The 21,409-nt window shown below is 45.3% G+C and overlaps 1 protein-coding gene across 3 annotated transcripts in view; it reads right to left on the bottom strand.

The window, feature by feature from the left end:
* Positions 1–2,938: 2,938 nt before the first annotated feature.
* Positions 2,939–21,409, bottom strand: part of LOC121544866 (protein unc-79 homolog) — a 45,022-nt gene continuing 26,551 nt past the window's right edge. Inside the window, exons 29-51 of one of the 3 annotated variants that reach the window (XM_041855080.1) lie at positions 21,019–21,201; positions 20,649–20,811; positions 17,851–18,000; positions 16,288–17,703; positions 15,417–15,518; positions 12,472–12,588; positions 12,249–12,351; positions 11,993–12,133; positions 11,819–11,857; positions 11,528–11,640; positions 11,343–11,428; positions 10,508–10,681; positions 10,351–10,419; positions 9,341–9,451; positions 6,266–6,370; positions 6,074–6,151; positions 5,859–5,948; positions 5,425–5,600; positions 5,017–5,200; positions 4,668–4,871; positions 3,875–3,952; positions 3,722–3,763; positions 2,939–3,615 (exon numbers count right to left, since the gene is read on the bottom strand). In XM_041855080.1, coding sequence (XP_041711014.1) covers positions 3,427–3,615; positions 3,722–3,763; positions 3,875–3,952; positions 4,668–4,871; positions 5,017–5,200; positions 5,425–5,600; positions 5,859–5,948; positions 6,074–6,151; positions 6,266–6,370; positions 9,341–9,451; positions 10,351–10,419; positions 10,508–10,681; positions 11,343–11,428; positions 11,528–11,640; positions 11,819–11,857; positions 11,993–12,133; positions 12,249–12,351; positions 12,472–12,588; positions 15,417–15,518; positions 16,288–17,703; positions 17,851–18,000; positions 20,649–20,811; positions 21,019–21,201 — 4,113 coding nt within the window. In that variant the 3' untranslated portion in view covers positions 2,939–3,426. Of the gene's footprint in view, positions 3,616–3,721; positions 3,764–3,874; positions 3,953–4,667; positions 4,872–5,016; positions 5,201–5,424; positions 5,601–5,858; positions 5,949–6,073; positions 6,152–6,265; positions 6,371–9,340; positions 9,452–10,350; positions 10,420–10,507; positions 10,682–11,342; positions 11,429–11,527; positions 11,641–11,818; positions 11,858–11,992; positions 12,134–12,248; positions 12,352–12,471; positions 12,589–15,416; positions 15,519–16,287; positions 17,704–17,850; positions 18,001–20,648; positions 20,812–21,018; positions 21,202–21,409 lie in introns of those variants that run through there. The other 2 variants (XM_041855081.1, XM_041855082.2) reach the window with 2 other exon arrangements.

The following is a 21,409-nucleotide window of genomic DNA, read 5'->3' as shown; positions in this document are numbered from 1 at the left end:
GCTCAAGGCTGAACTGTTTGCTGTCGAGCAGTAAACAGGCTACCCTTTTAATCAGGGAAAATCCATGCATGTCCATGCTGCTGTGTGTGTGTGTCTCAAAGATGACCTTCACAATCTAGGGCTGCTTGCTCCGAGGACACTCTGCCTGAGAGACCTTGGTCAGCATTAATTACCTACTAGATCTCCGGCTGCCTGCTCATCAGGTCAGTGCTCCCATATGGTCCTCCAGGAGGAGGTAGGCAGGCAGGCCGTGGCAGGGAGAGTACTGGGTACCTGTGGGACGTTGATTACATAAGCAGCTGCTAATGAGAGAGGTTCTTTAAAAAAGAGTTGCAAGTTCAAACGATCATGACGGTGGCGACGGCTGGCAGATGCAGCCCCGGTGCAAGGGGACTTCAGTTGATTAAACACACACACACACACACACACACACACATAGGAACACTGTTACAGAGTGGCTATTTGATGAGCAAAGCCCAGAGATTGATGGGATGGAGTCACCAGTGTGTGTGTGATATCATCAGACAGCACTCAAAGCTGGTGACTCATTTGACACACGCCTCTCATATTATAGAGGATCCCTTTACAAAGTACAGGCGTAGAGAAGTTATGAAATATTATAAATTCTACAGGACTCATCTAATTCTACCCTGCTTGTTTTCCTTTTGTTTCCGACGACAACTGACTACTTTACATTTGCTAATGTAACCACGGTATCTAATAGCTTTTTAATTAAACTTTAAAATAAAGGCGAACAATGTAGAGAAAAAAAGTGAGTGAGATCAAGCTTGGATTTAAATATACAGTATAGTCCAGCTGTCATGTGGCATGGTATTCCCAGACAAGTGCCCTTTCCATAATGTGATTATGGATCATGACAAACAACATTAGACCAGAGGTAATTGTGTTTAGTCCGTGTCTGTGGCAAATGATGGCTAGGCTCTACAGGGGGCGGTCAACACGGACTACCTTGTCTTGTTTACCTCCGCTGTCTGGTTTCATCCTGATCAAGTTACAACGCTGTTGCTACTGCAACCCACATTGTGTCTGATTGATCTGGGCTCTGATGGCGAGAGGCAACCTGTTTGAACTGAGCAGAGGGAGAGGTGAGACGGGAGCCCTAAAGTCTAATTAGATTTACTGATAAGATATACAGTATGATTGCTATTGGTTTGTTCTGAGCTAGGATATGGGTGGTTCCTATACAGTCTTTGGGTTTAACATATCCTCTTGCAGTCATTTAGTTTTCCCATAAACCTTAGTTAAGATACAGTGGGGAAAAAAAGTATTTAGTCAGCCACCAATTGTGCAAGTTCTCCCACTTAAAAAGATGAGAGAGGCCTGTCATTTTCACCTACGTCAACTATGACAAACAAATTGAGGAAAAAAAATCCAGAAAATCACATTGTAGGATTTTTAATGAATTTATTTGCAAATGATGGTGGAAAATAAGTATTTGGTCACCTACAAACAAGCAAGATTTCTGGCTCTCACAGACCTGTAACTTCTTCTTTAAGAGGCTCCTATGTCCTCCACTCATTACCTGTATTAATGGCACCTGTTTGAACTTGTTATCAGTATAAAAGACACCTGTCCACAACCTCAAACAGTCACACTCCAAACTCCACTATGGCCAAGACCAAAGAGCTGTCAAAGGACACCAGAAACAAAATTGTAGACCTGCACCAGGCTGGGAAGACTGAATCAGCAATAGGTAAGCAGCTTGGTTTGAAGAAATCAACTGTGGGAGCAATTATTAGGAAATGGAAGACATACAAGACCACTGATAATCTCCCTCGATCTGGGGCTCCACGCAAGATCTCACCCCGTGGGATCAAAATGATCACAAGAACGGTGAGCAAAAATCCCAGAACCACACGGGGGGACCTGCAGAGAGCTGGGACCAAAGTAACAAAGCCTACCATCAGTAACACACTACGCCGCCAGGGACTCAAATCCTGCAGTGCCAGACGTGTCCCCCTGCTTAATCCAGTACATGTCCAGGCCCGTCTGAAGTTTGCTAGAGTGCATTTGGATGATCCAGAAGAGGATTGGGAGAATGTCATATGGTCAGATGAAACCAAAATATAACTTTTTGGTAAAAACTAAACTCGTCGTGTTTGGAGGACAAAGAATGCTGAGTTGCATCCAAAGAACACCATACCTACTGTGAAGCATGGGGGTGGAAACATCATGCTTTGGGGCTGTTTTTCTGCAAAGGGACCAGGACGACTGATCCGTGTAAAGGAAAGAATGAATGGGGCCATGTATCGTGAGATTTTGAGTGAAAACCTCCTTCCATCAACAAGGGCATTGAAGATGAAACGTGGCTGGGTCTTTCAGCATGACAATGATCCCGAGCAACGAAGGAGTGGCTTCGTAAGAAGCATTTCAAGGTCCTGGAGTGGCCTAGCCAGTCTCCAGATCTCAACCCCATAGAAAATCTTTGGAGGGAGTTGAAAGTCTGTGTTGCCCAGCGACAGCCCCAAAACATCACTGCTCTAGAGGAGATCTGCATGGAGGAATGGGCCAAAATACCAGCAACAGTGTGTGAAAACCTTGTGAAGACTTACAGAAAACCTTTGACCTGTGTCATTGCCAACAAAGGGTATATAACAAAGTATTGAGAAACCTTAGTTATTGACCAAATACTTATTTCCCACCATAATTAGCAAATAAATTCATAAAAAATCCTACAATGTGATTTTCTGGAATTTTTTTTCTCATATTGTCTGTCATAGTTGACGTGTACCTATGATGAAAATTACAGGCCTCTCTCATCTTTTTAAGTGGGAGAACTTGCACAATTGGTGGCTGACTAAATACTTTTTTCCCCCACTGTATACTGTAGTAGTTACTGTGCAGATGTACAATCATATCACACTTTGTGCACTTTTAACTGCTCTCTGTAGAAATGACAGAGACAACAAGATAGACATATATTTAGAAAATGTGGCTTGATTTTATTATTTTCATCAGGCTTGCATCCAAGCAACTGAACATAACGCTATAGACCATGAGCATCACCAAGTGAACAAGTCTGAGCTTCAGCATTCCTCATCCAGACTCTTCCACTCTATCATCTGCTGATAGATATTCTCTCCATCTGTTCTGACCTCTGATGCGGCACACAGCATGTTGGACACCTATGCTATTATCTACAGTACTGTGATCCCCCTGCATCTGCACACCTGCCCAACCTGTACTTACCTATCCTTTCATTGTACGAAAGAGTAGTATAGATATACAAAGTTTAGAAGGTGCTGAAGATGATTACGTCAGACGCAGAGTCTTAAGACGGCAAGAGTCAGTTTATGCAGGAGTCAACTTCCTGATGTTTATGGACAGGCAGGCAGCAGACAGATGCATGCTGGTCCTGAGGAGGACTGGGTCTCGGATGATCTCCCATACTGAGAGGTAGGCAGGTCACATGGGGTAGAACTGCGAGGCAGCCTCGGATGATTGGATCTCCACCTGGGCCATCTTGAACTGGGTGCACTGCAGCCACTTGCGCAGGGCGAAGGGCAGGGCCCCGGCCGCCTGGCCCTGCAGACACTGGTGGTTCACTCTGTTCTGGATGGCCTGCAGCCGCAGCTGTAGCCCTGCAGACAGGTGCTGCATGGGACAGGTTGAGAGTTTTTTGTTCTGAAGAAAATCTGAGCATCTATATCCATATATAAACATAATACAAGTCATATTTGAATTGCAATTTAACTCTTACCTTTAGGTTAGATTGAATCATGGGCAACCACATAGGTATTAACTGATGGAGAGAAGAGGGAAATTTTGAGTTGAAATAGAAAGCAACATGAAGAGGCAAAATAAAGTGTAAAATCAAATGTTTAGGGAAAATTTGGGGAAATGCCCCCCTTACCTTCACAAAGATGGTTGAGTTGCATTCTTGTAGAGCCTCCATCAGGCTAATGACATGTAGACACACCATCTCCACCATCTTGGAAAGTTACAAAGAACACATTTGTATTACTGCAAGTGATCAGCACATGATTTATGATCACCCTGCTTCCAAATATCAATAAAAATATATCGTAGCAAAGCAGATTCTTAGGCTGGGATTCAATCCGACTGCGTATTTGGACAATGCTTTAAAGGTTATTTCCGATTGGGCCCGACATTTACCATGAATGTGGTCTCCGCGAACGCAGGAACATTGCCTTTAAAACATGCATTGTGGACAAAGCGCGATCGGATTGAATCCCGGCCTTACATAACAGCAATGTCCTGCCAAGCCAAGCCTTCTTGACACACTGCTCGCTTAACCCAGAAGCCAGCTGTACCAATGTGTTGGAGGAAACACCGTACAACTGGCGACCGTGTCAGCGTGCATGCGCCCAGCCCGCCAAAGGAGTCGCTAGAGCACGATGGGACAAGGGCATTCCGGCCGGCCAAACCCTCCCCTAACCCGGACGACACTGGGCCAATTGTGCACCTCCTCATGGGTCTCCCGGTCGCGGCCGGCTGCGACACAGCCTGGGATCGAACCCGGATCTGTAGTGACGCCTCAAGCACTGCGATGCAGTGCCTTAGACCGCTGCGCCACTCGGTAGGCCCTACGTTTCATATTCAACTGTTGCACATATCTCCAAGCACATCCTCTTTCCAGCACACCCCTCTAGCAGCTGACAGATACGCGTGTGGATCTTCCTCACCACTTTGTTGTGGGCCATGAGCTGCAAGATGCTGGGTGTAACACGGCTCCAGAACTCCAGGCCGGTCAGGATGGCGTTGGAGGAGAACTCTGTCTGATTCTGGTTCTGCAGGGCCGGAGTGGCCGCCGACTGCTCACAGTAAATGGTCCACAGCTGCGCAAACATGAAGGCATGGAACAGGGAGCACATGTGCAGCACTGACGTCTGCAGACAGAGGAGGGAAGGAAGAGACACTTTGGTCTTTATCTCATCCTAGACTTTGGTTGAGGGAGGATAAATAAAATCTTCAGAAGTTTACGTAGCATTTACTTCAACATTTATGCATTTAACATTTAGACATTGTCCAGACCTTGGATTGTTCAGGGAAGCCGATGAGGATGACGATGAGGTGGTCAGCAATGTGTGAGCCAGCGTCCAGGGGGATGGGCATACAGCAGGTGGAGCCCTGGTGCAGGGCATAGTGGGTCAGCGAGCCCAGGAGCAGCCAGGACAGCTGGCGGATGTGGGACACACACTCAATGAACTCCTTAGGACTAGGGAGAGGACAGAGGTTAAACGCTTTTTGAACATACATTACAGTCTTATTAGACTCACAATTTATTCTCATGCCGTATAGAAGCACTTCTAGTGAAAAACTACAGAAATCTAACTGGTCAAGTCTGCTACACCATTTATGACATATAGTTCTATCTTCATGGTTATAAATAGTGAGATCACTGAAAGTGACATCTGTGCTGTAACTGTCGGTGCCTCTCACCCCTGCTGCATGGCAGACGGGGGATGGTAGAGCCAGGGAAGATAACGGATCACTGCCTTGTTGTCACGGTGATTGCCTTTGCTGATCTCCATAGCAGCTATCTGTGCGAGGCCCACTTTCAGGTTCCCTCCGAACGTGTCCTCGTGCAGCGGCTGACAACACGCCTTCATATGGCTCTGGAGAGAGAGAGAGTGTCACATGATCACAGGGTAGGTCACATGACTAGGTCCTGGCAGTGACCCCACTCTCCGAGGGTGTCTCAGGGAGAGTTCGGATATGCAAACATTTTCCCAATTCACACCTGCATATAATACAGACCTGTACATGTGTGAAATAGGACAAATATAAGCACCCACCCACATGACAAGATGGCTAGAGGTGGGACCTATGTAAGATAGGTGAATGAGTTAAGGCAGAGTAAAGAGGAAACTCACTTTTAGTTTGGTCAGTGTGTGCATATCCGCTATGAAGTCTAGAAGTTCACTGATGTATTGCCTCATGCATTCCATTGCTGCTGTCGTGCACTGAAAAAGAGAGAGAATAGTGCAACAATCAAATGGCAAATATCTGTATCTCATTTGGTTTCATTAGGTCATCATAAAGGGACCCAGAGAACCAATGTAATGTATGATGTACTGCACTGTCTTACCCCTGGAAGTGATGAGATCATGTGCTTTGATAGAATAGTAGACTCTGCTAGCCTCGTACCAATATCTGAACAAACAAACTGACAACATACACACATAGGATGTAGTTAACATAAATAAATATGCGAAGTCATCTTGGGTACTTTGGGGTTTAAGTCTTTTCCACAAGTAGATTTGATTGTACTACTGTTTACCTGGACCAGCAGTAGCAGGTTAGTATCGGGTAGAGGAGACTTGAACTTCAGAGCCTGCAGAAGCTCCAGCACCACAATACGAGACATATAGAACTTATCTCTCTCCTGGGCAAATAAACACACAAAATAGCTCAGGATAGAGGAAATGAGGACAGTGGAGAGAGAATATAGAAAACAACTGTGATCCAGTTCAAATGAGCCTGTCAGCCTGAGAAGCCACAGCTCTCTCTGTTAAATCATCCACTCAATACAAAGCTCTCTCTCTCTCTCTCTCTCTCTCTCTCTCTCTCTTTTTCTCTTTTTCTTTTTTTTTTTTTTTTCTCTCTCTCTCCCTCTCTCTCTCTCTCTCTCTCTCTCTCTCTCTCTCTCTCTCTCTCTCTCTCTCTCTCTCTCTCTCTCTCTCTCTCTTACTTAGGGCATAGCATACAGCAGTTACCTTATTATACACGTTGGTAGTGGTACATATTGGTTCATACACTACATGACCAAAAGTATGTGGACACCTGCTTGTCGAACATCTCATTCCAAAATCATGGCCATTAATATGGAGTTGGTCGCCCCTTTGCTGCTATAACAGCCTCCACTCTTTTGGGAAGGCTTTCCACTAGATGTTGAAACATTGCTGCAGGGACTTGCTTCCATTCAGCCACAAGAGCATTAGTGAGGTCGGGCACTGATGTTGGGCGATTAGGCCTGGCTCGCAGTCGGCATTCCAATTTATCCCAAAGGTGTTCGACGGGGTTGAGGTCAGGGCTTTCTGCAGGCAAGTTAAGTTCTTCCACACCGATCTCGACAAACCATTTCTGTATGGACCTCGCTTTGTGCACAGGGGCATTATCATGCTGAAACAGGAAAAACCTTTCATGAAGCTCCTGACGAACAGTTGTTTTGTTGACGTTGCTTCCAGAGGCAGTTTGGAACTCTGTAGTGAGTGTTGCAACCGAGGACAGATGATTTTTACATGCTATGCGCTTCAGCACTTGGGGGTCCCGTTCTGTGAGCTTGTGTGGCCTACCATTTTGTGGCTGAGCCGTTGTTGCTCCTAGACGTTTTCACTTCAAAATAACGGCAGAAATTTGATGAACTGACTTGTTGGAAAGGTGGCATCCTATGACGGTGCCACATTGAAAGTCACTGAGCTCTTCAGTAAGGTAATTCTACTGCCAATGTTTGTCTATGGAGATTGCATGGCTGTGTGCTCAATTTTATACAACTGTCAGCAACGGGTGTGGCTGAAATAGCCAAATCCACTAATTTGAAGGGGTGTCCACATACTTTTGTATAGATAGTGTATATTACAAAATAAATAATTGCCTTCTCATCAGCATGAAACTCCAATACATACAGTACAGTTGATTTGGGATCACATTTGTTAAAATGTTCAATGTCTAGTGCATTAGTGATAAACATAATTCCCCAAACATCCATATGTCTACAACAACCCACTGAAAAATCCTCCTTAAACTTGTATTTGAGAAAGCTCACCTCGTAAGACTAAATGCACAGGAAACAGTTAAATAGACATTATCAGTCATGTTGACTCGCATTTTGAGGAACGGATGTTATATAGCAGGGATTAAAAAGGCTAGAGGAAATCAATAGAGCAGGAGACATAAAGCATGGTGCTGTGACAGCAGTAGCGGGGTGAGGATCCATCCGTCCTGCAGCAGGAGACAGCCCAGGCACCAGCTCTAACGAAGGGAGGCTTGCCCTCAGATACACACCATACATCCTCAGCCCAGAGCCTCAATTAATCATGTAAATCAATACTGGCTGATTGCCTACTTATTCATCTGTGACTCACAGCCTCCTTGCTGTCTAGCGGGATAGGCTGGGGATAAGTATTATCACCAAGAACTACTGTATACAAAGGTCTGCAGACATGGTTTTATATTTAACAATGTGGGGAAATTATATTTCTGTATCGCTTTTCTAATTGGGCCTTTCACATGAGATCATTGCTATGCTACAGATGTAGGATTTCAATTTGAACCAGTTTGCTACAGCAGGAAAATAATCCTGCAGCAACAGGAAATGTCAATTATTATGCGGATTATAATGTTTTTTAAAGGGTTTATACATTTTTCATTAGGGCAAATCATTTTACAGTTTCTCGATTGCTAAGACACTTTTATTTAAACTGGGGTCCACTTGCTTTCCATCATAACCTAATGAGCACAACAGTATCATTTTTTTCAAAACTGTAATTTCTCATTGCTTTCACACACAATGCAAATGCTAAGCACATTTTTGCAAAACAGTAAAGCACAATTGTTCAATCAGCAATCAGTCCTTATTCATGCATAAAAGAGGTCACTTCTGAGTTGCTATTTGTAAGAATGGACCAAGTAAGAGGCCGAGGGCAAAGACAAAGGAGATTTAGAGGGGCCCATAGAGGAAGATAGTTCAGCTCTCAGTTAAAATGGAAAAAGGTAAAATAAAGCCTTTTGTTTCTGGATATTCATGCTCTTGAGTGACATTCTTTCTGCATGGGCATCTTTGGTAAAATAATTTTAGGAAAAAAGAATACAGCCATTGGTGTGATATGTTCACTTTCCTTTTATAGTGCATACTATAATTATAGTATCAACAAATGGCCCAGACATAAAGATGGTTAACACCATGGTAGGGTATATTGATAGTTGTAGTTAGTATTTATTGGGCCATTGTGTAACTATTGACTGAAATAAGATTTCATTAGATAACAAGTTATATGTTTTTATGTAGGTAGTTGATTTTGTGTCATGTATTTAATGTTTTGAGTCTTAATACATTTTGCAAATGAAATGTGTCATTGTGGCTAACGTTTCTGTTTGGGGCTGCGTGTTAATTGTTTTGAAAAAGTGAATTCTGTTTGGACAAATGTGCTCAAGCAATTGAGAAACTGAAGTGGAAATTACAAACTTTAGATGCCTTTTTAAACCTTGAATACACTACAAGTTTGAATTTCTCAGCAAAAGAGTGATCAAATAAAATCCTACATCTGTACCAATTATTGTTATAATTTTTTACAACAAACATAATAAACAAATATACTAATATCAAATGTAAGCTAACCTGTACATATCTTCTTACCTTATTGAAGGCTTTGTAGCAGAGGCCACACAGCTCCACCAGGTAAGAGAGGCTGAACACTCCATACTGGATGACAAAGCTCAGCAGTTTGGAGAAGGGCTCCAGTAAGCTCTGAGGAAGAGAGGGAGTTAAGGGTCAATGCCTGGTGGGTGGGTGAGGGGATCGTACCACACCAGTGATTTTGTAATATTTTCTGCTTATTCCAAATGAGTAAGACTTGTGGGTTCAGTCATGCAAATGACAGTCAATGTGAATGAGCTGTTCACTGAACAAGATCTCAAATCAAAATGTTTGTCACAGGCGCCGAATACAACTGGTTTAGACGTAACCGTGAAATTCTTGCTGAAGAGCCCTTCCCAACGATGCGGAGTGAAAAAAAATATTATAAGAAAATAGTAACACGAGGAATAAAATACTCAATGGAGCTATATACAGGCAGTACCAGCACCAGATCAATGTGTAGGAATGTGAGGTTGATACTGTATGAACATGAATGCAGGGTAAAGTGACTAGGCATTAGAATAGATTATAATAATAAGAATAATAAGAGTGTGTGTTGTGTCGGTATGCGTGTGTGTGTAATGTAGTGAATGTGTGTGTGTGTGTGTATATATAGTCTTGTGAGTGTGCATTGAGTCAGTTCAAGATAGTCCGGGTAACCATTAATTAAACTATTTATGGCTATTTAGCACTCTTATGGTTTGGCGGTAGAAGGCGTCTCGGAGCCTGTTTGTCAGAGAGCCAATGCTCCGGTAATGTTTGCCAGACGGTAGCAGAGTGAACAGTCTACGGCTTGGGCAACTGGAGTCTTTTGGCAATTTTTCTGACCTTCCTCTGATCTGACATACCTGAATGCTATCAGGTCTAAGTCATTTTATTTAAAGAGTCAGAATGTAACCAATCATAACCTGCTCAGGGCCTGGGATAGTGTTATTTATGACACTCAAATGAAGACTGACCTCACCATTTGGTTAGTAATCCTAATGTATATCAAGCACACACAGACTCACCCGGGTTGCACTTGTGGTGGGGATCTTCAACAGGCAAATGATGATCCTCAAACTGGAGTCCAGGGGACACTGAGAGAGACATCATCAAATTCAGCTCTATATGGATCACAGTCAAAAAACAGTCAATGCAGCCTAAATGCAGAGCGAGGTCCAGTACCTTCAGAGGCAGCACTGAGGGTAGTTTAGTGAGGAAGGTCTGGAACTGATTGCAGATGGTGGTCCACAGGTTGCTGGGGGAGTCCATGGGCAGGGCCTCCATGAAGGTGGCGACGTTCTCCAGGCAGTGCAGCATGGTGCCCCCTGCTGGTAGACTCTTCTTGTTGTTCAGACCCTGAGGACAGTGGCATAAATGATAACAGGGTTACAATGTATTGCCATAGAGCCATTACCAACTGTTACATTATCAATTGTTAAAAAATATATTCTAAAAGTGGTTTGGACTAGTGATTGTTATGAGCCAAAGGAGTGAACTGAGACTATCATAAGTGCTATTACTTTAACATTGTAACAGTGTAAGATTGCTAAAGAAAACAAACCAAGGTAATAGTGAACAGTAAATATTGTGAATAACCATGCAGAGGCATGCTCTTTAGCAGTATTCTTAATCTGCTTTGGTACTATCCAAACAGCAGTGTTAGTCTTGTCAACTTTTACAAGAGCTCCTCCTACTGGATACATGATGACAGTGGAGATTCTGCTTGAGATTCAAGACAGAGGGCACGATTCAATTCATAGCACTGAAGATCTGGAAGATCTGCTTTGTAGTGTGGTTTAAATGTAAAGGTAATTTCCGATTGAGCTGACATATGCAGCATTTACTGTGAATGCAGTCTCCGCGAATGTGAAAACATTGCCTTTAATGTCAATCGCTCTATAACGCTCATCTTCTGCGTTACTGATTGAATCAAGCCCATACACAAGCACACACCCGCATAGTTCCTTCAGCCAAGTACTGAGATTTAATCATTACACTAAGCAAGAAAACGTCCCACCTCCAGCAGCTGGTTCAGTGCAGCCACAGAACTCAGTTCATTAAAATCAATCAGGGAAAAAGCCAATGTTCTCAGAAAACCTCCATCTAAAAATGCACAGAAAAGAATGATGGTAAAGATCCAACCATATTCCTCAAAGCTGCTCCTAACAGGAGACATATTGTGTTTTGTGTGTATGAGTAGACCTTTGATGTTGCTCTGGAAGAGTTGGGGCAGGATGCCGTTGGGGGCCAGCTGGTGGATCACACAGCGGAGGAACTGCTTAGCCACACCTGCTGCGTTGCCAGGGATCAGCATACTACACCAACAGAGACATCAACACACGTAGAACGTCTGCACCTCATGTTGGCATATTCTCTCATTTGTGTACAAGAATACAGCCAGTGTGAACAAGTCATCAGCATCCACAGTACACCTGAGTTTAGCACACACAATATAATAATATATTTAGTATATCTGCTTGTGATGTGTCATACCTCTCAGCTTGCCCAGAGAAATTAGCACTAGACGCCAGCCTGAAAGACACAAATCTGAATTTAACATCGGAGACATGACAGAGAGTGTGCTAAAATGTTACTGAACAATCAGGTTTGTGTATGTGGATGTACTGTATAAGGGGGTTGGTGCAGGAGCTGCTGTAGTTGCCAGACCTGCCCACAGACTGCATGATGTCCAGCAGCAGTGGAGCGGCCTGGTCAGGGCTGAGGTGGATGAACATGGAGAGCACCACCACTGCCAGGCCCAGGGTCTCCTCATCATACTCCTCTAGCACCGCACCACAGTCACGACACCTGAGAGACCACACAGTATTATCATTAACAACACTAAATAACCATTCATGCATAGTGTCTGCTATCCTGAATGACACACCAGTCAGTGTTGGTGGTTGGCGGTAGGTTCCCTCACCTGTCAGTCATGGTGGTGGGCTGGTCATCAATGAACTCCTCAGGGGCGGGCACAAACATGCTGACTGTACTGGGGGCAGATAGAAGGCTGGTCTTGGTGGGGCCTGTGTAGAGAGTACAATAAAATCAGCACAGCTAAACCCAATCAAGCACAGTCATTAAAAAGGTGTTTTGATGTTTTTCTCTCTGGAGAGGTGGACCAGAGATAGTTAGCAGTGACTGACCTGTCTCCCAGGTGCTGATGTTGTGAGGGGCACTGGACTGGTGCTCCAGCTGTCTTTTCATCAGTTGGCTCATGGTTAGAGCTCCCAACGAGCCTCGCTTTGCCTGACGGTACTGAGCTGGGGGTGCGACAAACACACACACACAAAGGATTGAGCTGCCTGGTACTTTCCCACTATCTCCACTATTTTAATTTCAATGTCTGGTTTACATAAAGGGCAACTCCACCACTTTTCAACCTCATTTTCATTATCTCAAGGGCAATGCCAGTGCCAACATACAGTGCCTTGCAAAAGTATTCATCCCCATTCGCGTTTTTCCTATTTTGTTGCATTACAACCTGTAATTTAAATGGATTTGTATTTGTATTTCATGTAATGAATGTAATAGTCCAAATTGATGAAGTGAAATGAAACTAAAACGTGTTTCAAACAATTCTAAAAAATAAATAACGGAAAAGTGGTGCGTGCATATGTGTTAGGCTATGGTTCAACCCAGCACTCAGAGAAACAAACACGACAAAGGGAGTGGAAGAAACAAAAATACTTTAATAAAAGTTCAAATTGTCTTAGTCCAAAAACAACTGAAGTAAAGGAACAGAGTGGGCTAGTCGGCTCCGGAGGAAGGAGAGGCTGAGGCAGGCAGGCAGGCAGGCAGGCAGACCGGCAGGCAGGAAGGCAGGCAGGTTGGGAGGTATGTCTGAACGCTCTGGTAAGAACAACGATCTGGCGCCGGTGGAGAGCCATGCCCCGGAATTAGTAGTGCAGGTTGATGAGAGAATAGGATGCAGCTGCGTAGGCAGGAATCACTGGAAACAACCCGCAGCTGCACAGGAGAGGCAGATCCTGAGCACGCCCCCTGATCCACTCCAGACACACCCACATAAAGGGGACAAACACACATACAGATACAACAGACAGAGGGGACAAAACAAGGAGGAAGGGAAACAGAAAAGGGAGAGACAAGCTGCCCACATAACAATATGTATTCACCCCCTTTGCTATGAAGCCCCTAAATAAGATCTGGTGCAACCAATTTACCTTCAGAAGTCACATAATTTGTTAAATAAAGTCCACCTGTGTGCAATCTAAGTGTCACATGATCTCAGTATATATACGCCTGTTCTGAAAGGCCCCAGAGTCTGCAACACCACTAGGCAAGGTGCACAACCAAGCAAGCGGCACCATGAAGACCAAGGAGCTCTCCAAACAGGTCAGGGACAAAGTTGTGAAGAGGTACAGATCAGGGTTGGGTTATAAAAAAATATCAGAAACTTTGAACATCCCACAGAGCACCATTTAATCCTTTATTAAAACATTTTAAGAATATGGCACCACAACAAACCTGCCAAGAGAGGGCCGCCAACCAAAACTCACGGACCAGGCAAGGAGGGCATTAATCAAAGAGGCAACAAAGAGACCAAAGATAACCCTGAAGGAGCTGCAAAGCTCCACAGCGGAGATTGGAGTATCTGTCCATAGGACCACTTTAAGCCATACACTCCACAGAGCTGGGCTTTACGGAAGAGTGGCCAGAAAAAAGCCATTGCTTCAAGAAAAAAATAAGCAAACACGTTTGGTGTTCGCCAAAAGGCATGTGGGAGACTCCCCAAACATATGGAAGAAGGTACTCTGGTCAGATGAGACTAAAATTTAGCTTTTTAGCCATCAAGGAAAACGTCTGGCGCAACCCAACATCTCTCATCACCCCGAGAACACCATCCCCACAGTGAAGCATGGTGGTGGCAGCATCATGCTGTGGGGATGTTTTTCATCAGCAGTGACTGGGAAACTGGTCAGAATTGAAGGAATGATGGATGGCGCTAAATACAGGGAAATTCTTGAGGGAAAGCTGTTTCAGTCTTTGATTTGAGACTGGGACAGAGGTTCACCTTCCAGTAGGACAATGATCCTAAGTATACTGCTAAAGCAACACTCGAGTGGTTTAAGGGGAAACATTTAAATGTCTTGGAATGGCCTAGTCAAAGCCCAGACCTCAATCCAATTGAGAATCTGTGGTATGACTTGTGAGTGCTGTACACCAGCAGAACCCATCCAACTTGAAGGAGCTGGAGTAGTTTTGCCTTGAAGAATGGGCAAAAATCCCAGTGGCTAGATGTGCCAAGAGACTTGCAGCTGTAATTGCTGCAAAAAGTGGCTCTACAAAGTATTGACTTTGGGGGGGTGAATAGTAATGCACGCTCAAGTTTTGTGTTTTTTTGTCTTATTTCTTGTTTGTTTCACAAAAAAAAATATTTGGCATCTTCAAAGTGGTAGGCATCTTGTGTAAATCAAATGATACAAACCCCCAAAAAATCTATTTTAATTCCAGGTTGTAAGGCAACAAAATAGGAAAAATGCCAAGGGGGGTGAATACTTTCGCAAGTCACTGTATGTGAAAACGGTGCATTTCTCCCTTGGGCTAGAAACTGTTTTTTACTTTTAATCCTACCCTGTGATGTCACAGAGAAGCATTTTTTTTGGACCTTTCTTCTTATCTTTTTAACCACAGATCATAGAAATGTGCTGTTTTCACATACAGTATGTAGACACTGATTTGGTGCTGGAGATAATGAATATGAGGTTGAAAAGTGGTGGAATTGCCCTTTAAAGCAACTGTCAGGAAAATGGGGAGTAGAAGACACTCACAGAGGTAAATATACAAATGAAATGATTGAATGGCTTAGTTGCGTATATTCATGAATGTATATATATCGTCGGATAGATAGAATCCTGATCTATTGATAAGAAAAATAAAATAACCATGAAAAAACTGCACTGGTGTCTAAAACAAAACGCTGAGAAAGAACGACTCAAGAAAAAGTATTTTACACCTTGAAAAAACCAAGGCCAAATGTTTGAACAGTGTAATGTTCTTGGTGTAATGACCACACCCGGTTTTATTGGTGATTTAAACACATGACAATGTGGAAGTATTTGGATCCTACTTGATACTGAAGAGCGGTTGCTTGTTTCTGGGATAGCAGCTTCGAGGGTGGGGGCTGAGGCGGATTCCCGTGGCTTTTCCAGGGTAGACAGAACTTTGTGATCTGTAAGGCAATGTGGGTGAGTGATGGGGCGGAATAGTGGCTGCTTCAGCATCTCAGCCACCTTATTACCTCACATGTAGACAACTGTTTAGAGCATGGGATGCTGCAGACACCCAACGCCAATACAAATGTAGTGTAGAGCTACAAGTAGTTAACTGCAAGTATACATTGAGTCCTAGTGCAAGAGCAATCTAAAATGAAGATGTGTTGAAGAAATTAAAATTGTTTATTGAAGTACTATTTAGTAAAAAACTAATTTGCCTTCTCATTTTATGCTATTACTAGTTCTTATATGGACAGCTATTTATGGAAAGTGTGTTGCAGTAATTTGAAGGCGCTGTACTGATATTAACTTATCGGTTTCTAGGACTTTCTTTTACAGTATGCTTTTCAGTGGTTTACCATTGGTTGGAATGGGGAAAGGGAGAGACATGTACAAAGCCACACCACAGAACAGGAGACAGCAGTGGTGACCAGTTGACTAAAGATTGGAGGTAGCGTGGATATACGACTAGACAATTTATATTTTGTTCATGTGGTTCTGCACTTCTAAGCAGACACTTCAGTTGAAAACTTGTTTTATCAGTCATATCTCCTAAGCCCCCTCAAACCTTAGAGATGTCACCACTGAAACACACATACATCCAAATACATATTGTGCATGAAGTCAGCATACTTATCTCAGGGGCACAGCAGCTGTAGGTCCATACAGAGGGACCCCTCTCTCTGGACTGAGGCTCCTGTCTCCCCTGACCCTGGTCTCTCTTACCTGTATCAGTGGGCTGCTCACCCAGTTTGTCCAGGGTGTTGAAGGAGATGTCCAGGTACTCTCTCTGGATGGCGCTCACAGCTATCTTCCTCTGTTTGCGTTGCCGGGGAACTATCTGGATCTTAAACTCTGCCTCGTCATTCTCATCATCATCATCTTCATCATTATCATCATCATCAGGTTTAAGGTCACTGTCATCAAGGTCATCATCATCTTCTTCATAATATTCCTCTTCATCGTTGTTGTTCCCCTCCAGAGAGGTGAGGGGTTCAACTGTGTCCTCAGGGATGTCCAGGAAGACCGTCCTGCCAGAGGGACTGGTCCCCAGACCCACCGCTGCCTTCAGGTCCTCAGGGTGCACAAAGTCATCCAGGGAGGTGTCAGGGACAGCAGGGGTCTTCCTCAGCAGGTCCCTCTTCTGTTGTAAGCTGAGGGTCATGGGACTCTCCAGGCCAGGGTGCTCCAGCCAGTCAGGCAGCTCCAGGGAGGTGGTGGGGGTCGCATAGCGTGGCCTCCTCTGTAGAGGCTGTTGGGGGCTTTCTTTTGCTTGGGAGTCTGTGGTCCTCTTGTCCTTAGAGCAGTCCTCCACACTCACCTGCACCATAGCGGACAGGTGCAGGGTGCTGCTGCCGGCAGGGGAGGCGGGGGGCCTGGCAGGGGAGGCAGCGGGCTTGGCAGGGGAGACAGCGGGCCTGGCAGGGGAGGCAGCGGGCCTGGCAGGGGAGACAGCGGGCCTGGCAGGGGAGACAGCGGGCCTGGCAGGGGAAGCAGGGGGCCTGGCACTCCCATTCAACCTGGGGCCCATCACCGTATTCAGGTCAAACTCCTCGTCACTCTCCACTATCCTCAGTGGTGGTAGGGGCTCAAACACCAGGGAGTCGCTGTCGGACATGGAGAGGATGGAGTGCTTCTCTGGGATGGAAGTGCAGTCGGAGGAGAGGTCAATGAGGTCCTGGTCCTCCTTCTCTGCAGAAGAGCCGCCTGTAAGAGGGGAGTCCAAGTCGGCCTTGTCCTCAAAAGTCTCCATGCAGCTGAGACGCACCTCTGGGATGACAGGCCTGGAGCAGTCTGAGTGGCCCTTCAGGGAGCCTGAACGTTCCTGGTGGTCACTGCCCTCCGCTCGGCCTGAGGAGCCGTCTGACGAGCCCTTCCCATGGCCCCCTGTCCGCCTGGGGTGGGAGGTGGTGGAGGAGGGGGGTGCGGAGGGACCATGCTGCAGGTCACAGCGGTCTATGCAGGACTTGCGTCGGTGCTCATCCAGGTTGTAGAGGATGGAGTCAGTGTTGGAAATGTCCAGGGACTTCTGCTTGTGCATGGCCTGCAGACGCTTCTTCCTGGTGCTCTCCTCCTTCACACAGTGCAAGATGCTGTCCTGCAGGGCACTGGCCTCGCGGTACTCAGACAGCTCAATTTCACCTGACACAGACAGAGAGAGGATCAAAAGATAGATCATATCTGATCGGGAAAATCTGTGAAAGCTCAATTCATATCAGCGAAAGCGTTTAAGTTCAATGAATTTCATTGCTGGATAAAATAGGTCATCCTTTGAGACTATTTTCATACTTTTCTGGGCATTCAGCTCCACCGGCTGGTACTTGACAGACTTGCTGCCACCGATCCTTTTCAGACGGGCGAAGAAGGTCTGGGACTCCTTGTTGCCTGCTCCAGTTGGGGTGTCATGGATGTCAGACTCATCAAACACACTGTCCTCCTCTGAAAGAAAAACAACATACACATTACAGATGTAGGATCTTAATTTGATCACTATTGTTGTTGCTAAGCATTGACTTGCACTGCAGGAAATGCGGATGAGCTTCGTGATTTAGATAAATTCACTGAAAACCCATACTAACACACGGTTATATTTACAGTATTGCCCTTTTAATGCAGCCAATTGTTTGGCCAGCTAATAACCTAACCACCAATCAAGCAACATTATGGACTAAACGTTCAAATCCTGTTGCTGAAGGATTATATAGGTCAAATTAAGATCCTACATCTGTATTTTTGGGCTCTGACAGAGACTGGGATCACCCCAGAGAACACTGCTACTCCAGCTGCTCTCTCTTACTCTGACTACGTTTTCTCTCATAGTGCAAGAGCATCTGGTTGTTGTGGTGGTGGCACAGGGCTACTCATTTCTCCAAAGTGGAGATTTTCTCTTTTCCCCCTCTCTCACCTGTCCATCTCCTCATTTGAATTCCATGCTGTCACTTGTCCACTCAAGCTCAACATTGTTGTCATCTACCGCCTACCAGGTGTCCTTAGAGAGTTCCTCAATGAGCTTGAAACCTTGATAAACTCATTTCCTGATGATGACTTGGTGACTTCAACCTCCTGACATCTGCCTTCGATTCATTTCTTTCAAACCCTCTTTCCCCTCCTTGCCTCTTTTGACCTCACCATTTCCCAGTCCCCTCCCACTCACAAGTCAGGAAATATGCTTGACCTGATCTTTACTAGAGGTTGTTTGCCTACTAATCTCACTGCAACTGTCCTCCAGGTCTCTGATTATTACTTTGTTTCCCTTTCTGTCTCCCTTTCCTCCAACCCTAGCCACTCAGCCCCTACCCAGATGGTCATGCGCCATCGCAATCTTCGCTTTCTCTCTCCCACTACTTTCTCCTCTTCTATTCTATCATCTCTCCCTTCTGATAAATTCTTCTCACTCCTGTCTCCTGATTCTGCCTCTTCGACCCTACTCTGCGGGCAGCTGAGCGAAAAGTTAGGAAAAATTAACTTCCGGAGGACCTATCATCCTTTCATTCCCTTTTTCCCTACCTTCTCTTCCCCTGTGTCTGCTGCTAAAGCCACTAAACTATCACTCTAAATTTCAAGCTTAATCCTTCACCCCTCCCCCTCCCTGCCTGCAGACGACTTTGTCAACCACTTTGAAAAGAAGGTTAACAAAATCCGCTCCTCATTCACATCCTGCAACTAGTGAAGTCCGGCCGCCCGACAACCTGCACGCTCGACTCCATCCCCTCCTCCCTTCTTCAGATCATCTTTGGAGACCTTCTCCCATTCCTCACTTCCCTCATCAACTCATCCCTGACCACTGGCTGCATCCCCTCTGACTTCAAAATGGCCCGAGTCGCTCCCCTCCTCAAGAAACCAACACTCGACTCCTCTGAGGTCAAAAACTACAGACCGGTATCCCTTCTTTCTTTTCTTTCCATAACACTTGAGCGTGCTGTCTCTGACCAACTCTTTCGCTATCTCTCTCAGAGCGACCTTCTTGACCCTAACCAGTCAGGCTTCAAGACGGGTCACTCAACTGAGACTGCTCTACTCTGTGTCACGGGGGCTCTCCGCCCTGCCAAAGCTGACTCTTTCTCCTCTGTTCTCATCCTCCTAGATCTATCCTCTGCCTTTGATACCGTGAACCATCAGATCCTCCACTCCACCCTCTCAGGGCTGGGCGTCTCAGGCTCTGCACACTCTTGTATTGCATCCTACCTGGCAGGCTGATCCTACCAGGTGACGTGGAGAGGATCTGTGTCTGCACCACTTAATCTCACTACTGATGTCCCGCAGGGCTCAGTTCTAGGCCATCTCCTCTTCTCTCTGTACACCAAGTCACTTGGCGCCATCATATTCTCCTTCATGCTCTACAACATCCGTAGAATATGACCCTACCTCACACAGGAAGCAGCGCAGGTCCTTATCCAGGCACTTGTCATCTCCTATCTGGATTACTGCAAGTCGCTGTTGGCTGGGCTCCCAGCTTGTGCCATCAAACCCCTGCAACTTATCCAGAATGCTGCAGCCCGCCTGGTGTTCAACCTTAACAAGTTCTCCCATGTCACCCCACTCCTCCGCACACTCCACTGGCTTCCAGTCGAAGCTCGCATCCACTACAAGACCATGGTACTTGCCTACGGAGCAGCAAGAGAAACTGCCCCTCCCTACCTTCAGGCTATGCTCAAACCCTACACCCCAATCCAAGCAATCCGTTCTGCTAACTCTGGTTTCTTGGCCCTCCGACCCCTACAGGAGCCCAGTCCAAGCTCTTTGTCCTGGCACCGCAATGGTGGAACCAGCTTCCCCTTGAAGCTAGGATGGCAGTCCCTGCCCATATTCCAAAAACATCTGAAACCTTACCTCTTCAAAGAGTATTTTAAATAATCCCACAGCACCCCCCCACCCCGTGTATGTACTTACTATGACTGTGATATGTGGTTGTCCCACCTAGCTATCTTAAGATAAATGCACTAACTGTAAGTCGCTCTGGATAAGACCATCTGCTAAATGACTAAAATGTAATGTATGTCCAAAACTCTTAATTCTTATTCCTGATTAATTTCAAGTAAAAGCCTATATTTAGAGTCCAGGCATGTGATGATCTCTGTTGTCCCAACCTTTCTCTTTCTCGTTGTAGCGGCTGATGTTGGAGTTGTCACTGTAGAGGGGTCCGGCGGTGGCATGGGGTCTACAGCTGTGGTACTGGGCATTCAGGGTGTTGATGGTGATGTGGATCAGGTGCAGAACCCCTTTACTCACGTCCATGTCCCTGTAGGGGTACTGGGACCACACACAGGATCGGTAGAAGTGAAGGGTAAGAGAGTACAATGCAACTTAAATATGTATAAATTAGCTGTCCTCAATACTAACATTTTCAGAAGTACAGGTAATCAACTATAGACACACTGTATCTATAAAGCTTACAATGTAAACACATTCAAATAGTGGATAAGATTTCATTATATTCCAACCGTGGGTAGTGTGTACCTTGTAGAGGATGACCAGCAGGGCTTTGAGCCACATCTGTCTGATGTGTGGCTGCAGGGCCCAGAGAGAGCAGCGCGGCGGCTGCTGGAAGTAGTGTCTGAGCTGGGGGCAGGTGCAGTACTTCAACACCTGGACCACCAGGGGGAGCAGCTGCTTCCCCAACCCAATGTTGTAGTCCATCACCTGGAGGAGATATCGCGTCACGCTAGGTTCTTCTTGATGCTTGACAGATTGTCATAATTCACCTCATTCAGCAGCAGCAATATAAGACTTCAACTTTACAGTGGGAAACAAACTGAAAAAACTCCCACCTTTCATTTACTCCCAACTGAAGCAAGTGAGAGTCAGGGATTTTTCTCGGGATTAAACTCTAGATTTATTCAAGGATTGT

The sequence above is a fragment of the Coregonus clupeaformis genome, chromosome 29 (assembly GCF_020615455.1).
Source record: "Coregonus clupeaformis isolate EN_2021a chromosome 29, ASM2061545v1, whole genome shotgun sequence".
NCBI classification, from domain to species: Eukaryota; Metazoa; Chordata; class Actinopteri; order Salmoniformes; family Salmonidae; genus Coregonus; species Coregonus clupeaformis.
The sequence above is the reverse complement of the archived record's forward strand: the minus strand, read 5'-3'. Positions and strand labels throughout refer to the sequence as shown.